A 3,715-nucleotide genomic window follows, 5' to 3' on the forward strand; every position below is an offset into this window, starting at 1 on the left:
ATAGATACGTTTCCACTGGACAGATTTGAGGGGACTTTTTGTATAGAACTCACACAACAATCTCAGAAACAGGAACACAAAGAACTCACACATAATACCAGGGCACAAGCACTAGAATAGTGTACATGGTGGACAGAGAAATTGGCATTCTGGGTACTCATCTGGCAGAAAGATGAACATTTTATGCCCACGATGCAAAGACCAGTGAGTGTCATTTCGTTGAAAGGTGCAAAGGCATGGTGTCAGACACACCTCTAAAAATGATTCTAAACACTGCAAAAGCAACCGGGGACGCATATCCCATGCATCTCTCCCCTCTGGGGTTGCGCAGACTCCTTACGCCACAACCTTAAGGTGCCTGTACTGTGCCAGAAGCACAAGAGGCAGCTCAGCAATGTGGGTTTGAGGATAGCAAGTCCTCCCAGCTAATGTAGGGAATCATTTAAACTCAGTTCACTTGGTGAACTCCTGCTCATGTTCGTCAGGCTCGCCATGAGGGATTTAACTTTATGGGCATAATAGTCCCTTAAATTGACAGAAGGGACCTCCTTCATTCCATCTCCAAAGTCACAGCTGCGCATGGCACTCTCAAGTTGCTTTTGGCGGCGATAAAAGTGGGAGAACTTATTGAAGATCAAGGTGATGGGCAGTACTACCACAAGGATACCTGCCAAGATGCAGGCAGAGGCAGTCAGCTTCCCTGCTGTGGTCCCTGGGACCACATCCCCATAACCTACTGTGGTCATACTAACTGTAGCCCACCACCAGCAGGCAGGGATGGTGGCCAGGCCCTCATTCTCCTCCTTTTCAATAGTGTAGGCCACCACAGAGAAGATGGAAATTCCCACAGAGAGGTACAGCAAGAGCAGCCCTACTTCTTTGTAGCTGTATTTCAAGGTGGCCCCCAGAGAGCGGAGGCCAGTGGAGTGTCTAGCAAGCTTTAAGATGCGGAAGATCCGCATCAGCCTTAGGACCTGGGCCACCCTGCCCAAGTTGGCCAAAGTAGGTGTACTTTCCACCACCAGGTTCACCACTAGAGTAATGTAAAATGGGACAATGGACATGAGGTCAATAAGGTTTAGAGCATTCTTGAAGAACTTGAGGAAATCGGGGGCCACAGCAAACCTGGCCACAAGCTCAAATGTGAACCAGGCAATGCCAAAGTGCTCCACAATTTCAAATCTGGGGTCCTCACCAGGATTGCCTTGGCCATCGGGGATTTGGAAATCTGGTAGGCTATTGAGGCACATGGTGATGATGGACCCCAACACCACCAGGATGGACAGGATGCTAAAGACCCTACTCAGTACTGAGTAGCCAGGGTTGTCCAGCGCCAGCCATAGCTGCCTACGGAAGTTGCCCAGGGGCTGCCCATCGAACTTGGAGGCGTCGTTGTAGAAGGCCAGGATCTCATCAAAGGAGGATGTGGTGCTTTCCTGGTCACTCTGCTCGTCCCACTTCTCCTGCTCAGGTTCCACTTTGCGACCGTGATAGCTGTAGCTGCAACAGGAGTCGATGAAGAACTCGTTGATGCCCCAGTATTCAATCTCCTGGCTGAAGGAGAAGACGCACAGCTCGGCCATGACGTGAAGTTTGCCGGTGTGGTAGAAATGCAACACGTAAGGGAAGAGTTCGGGGTTGCGGTCGAAATAAAACTCACGCTGGACATCGTCGTAGTCATCGCAGAGCTCCAGAATGGCCTCGCGCGAGTGGCAGAGCAGTAGGCGGCCCAGGCGCGTCTCCGGGAAGCGCAGCAGTGTGTGCGAGCGCAGCCGTCTCTTGAAGCCGCCCACATTGATGCGGATCTCACCATCCTCGACGTTGGCCTCCGACAGGTCCCACAGGCTCTGGCCGGTCATGCTGGAGATGCCCTGCAGCCCGCGCCGCGCGGGGGCGCTACACCTGAAAGCCCAGGGAACCGAACAGCGTGAGCGCCCGGCGCTCCCCGCCCCTGCGCCCTTCTCCTTCTCCGCAGGGATACCTGCGGGCCCAGTACTCTCCAAGCGGGTCTCTGAGTGCTGAAGGGCACTGAGGTGGGGGAACAGCTCTGTGGGGGTTGGCCTTCTCCCAAGGAAAGGCAGGGGTCTATGTACTAGTATGGCAGCGCCTCCACTCCCAAACCAGGGGTCTTGGCATCGCTTTTCTCTTGCCAGGGTCGCGCCCCAGCGGCTCTGAGAGCCCAGGGGGTTGAGAGCTGACCTTGCCGGTAGGCAGGCGGAGAAGACGCCCCCGCCCGCGCGCCGCAAACAGGCGGGACCACAGCTGAGATACGCACCCGCAGGGCTGGGCCGAGAAGGGGGACACGTAGATTTGGGAGGGGGCGGGGAAATTTACCGCTCTATTCTCCTGGGCCGGGAGAAAGGGGGACAGCTCGGCGTCCCCTGTGTTCAGCCCCCACGACTAGAGCCCCTTTTGCATGTTCCCTCCCTGGCTTCCCCCGCCCTCCTGGCGCGGTGCCCCGGGGCCGCGTGCGCTGCGCCTTAACCCAGCGGAGCTGCCCGGGCTCGCCCTGCGCGTTCTGGAAGCACTTACCTGGGAGCATCGGCGCCCGCGGCCGAGGCCGGCGGGAAACTTGCACGACCTGCTAGCGAGCATCTCAGCGGTGTCCGCTGCCGGCTGGCTGTGCGTGTGCGCGCGGGTGCGAGTGTGTGTGCGCCTGTGTGTGCGCCCGGCGGGCCAGCGGGCGGGGTCCACCCAGCGTTTCCTCCAGTCTCCGGCCCTGCACTCTGCGGTCGCCCGCAGTTGCGGGAGGCTCACAGGTGGCTGCGTGGCCCCAACGCTCTGGAGCCCCAGTCTCCGGATCCGCGCGCCCCTCACCCTCCGAGAGAGGCAGGAACCCACGCCTCAGGCGCCCGCGGAGCAGGAGCGGGAGCTGAGCTGGTGCGCTTTGGCGCGGTCCCTGCGCTGGGGCGCGGCGCGGTGGTGCTGAACGGACAGCTCCGCGCGCCTCAGCCGGGGGCGCGGCTGTCGCCCCAGACTCTGAAGATGCAGCAGCAGCAGCAGCAGCAGATTCTCTGCGCTCCTCGGGCGCGTCACTGCGACCTTCCTTGTGCCCCCAGCTCAGCGCCGGGCCGACACCTTTCCCTATCCTCGACACATCCTCCGATGACAGCTGCTGTTGCCATCACCCCCAGGTCGCAGACAGAGGGTTGCCTTCGGTGACCTTGCCCTGCTGGGTCTGTCAGGAGATCCATGACTTGTGCGTGTCCAAGGATTAGGGCAGAACCAGAAATCTCCGGGTTTTCCAGTTTAGGGAACTGAAGAAAAGTTTCCCCAAGCCTGAATCTGGGGTTGTTGGGAAACTGAAGCTGGATGGAAGAGAAAGAGGTCAGGGAAGCCTAAGGTTGAGCTTGGCTTAGCTTGCCAGAGGGTTTGGGAGAGGGTACGGCAGGGGCGCAGGGCCCCTCAGTGTGGGAGGGAGTCATGGAGTTCTGTTTGGGAACTCTGAGTGGGCGCCGTGTGTGTACAGGCTAGTATGGTGTGTGGGCTGTAGGGGAGTACATGTGTGTGTGCATGTGTGTGATCTGAGAACAGTAGGAATTTCCAGACAGTGAAATAGTTCCTCTGATGGGTGGGGAGATGTGTGCAGTGTCAGTACAGGCATAATCCGGACTTGTGTGTGATGTGTGTATATAATGTGGGACTGTGTGCTGGGTGCAGTGTCTGAATCCAGCATAGATGTGCTAAGTATCTGTGTCCCCATTCACAAGACTTG

The 3,715-nt window shown here is 57.9% G+C and overlaps 1 protein-coding gene across 1 annotated transcript; it reads right to left on the reverse strand.

Moving 5' to 3' along the window:
* Positions 1–425: 425 nt before the first annotated feature.
* On the reverse strand, positions 426–1,859 carry Kcns2 (potassium voltage-gated channel modifier subfamily S member 2). The gene has a single exon (XM_027953122.2). It carries the CDS (start codon positions 1,857–1,859, stop codon positions 426–428), a length of 1,434 nt encoding a protein of 477 aa, XP_027808923.1.
* Positions 1,860–3,715: the final 1,856 nt, after the last annotated feature.

Source organism: Marmota flaviventris, chromosome 15 (genome assembly GCF_047511675.1).
Source record: "Marmota flaviventris isolate mMarFla1 chromosome 15, mMarFla1.hap1, whole genome shotgun sequence".
NCBI lineage: Eukaryota > Metazoa > Chordata > Mammalia > Rodentia > Sciuridae > Marmota > Marmota flaviventris.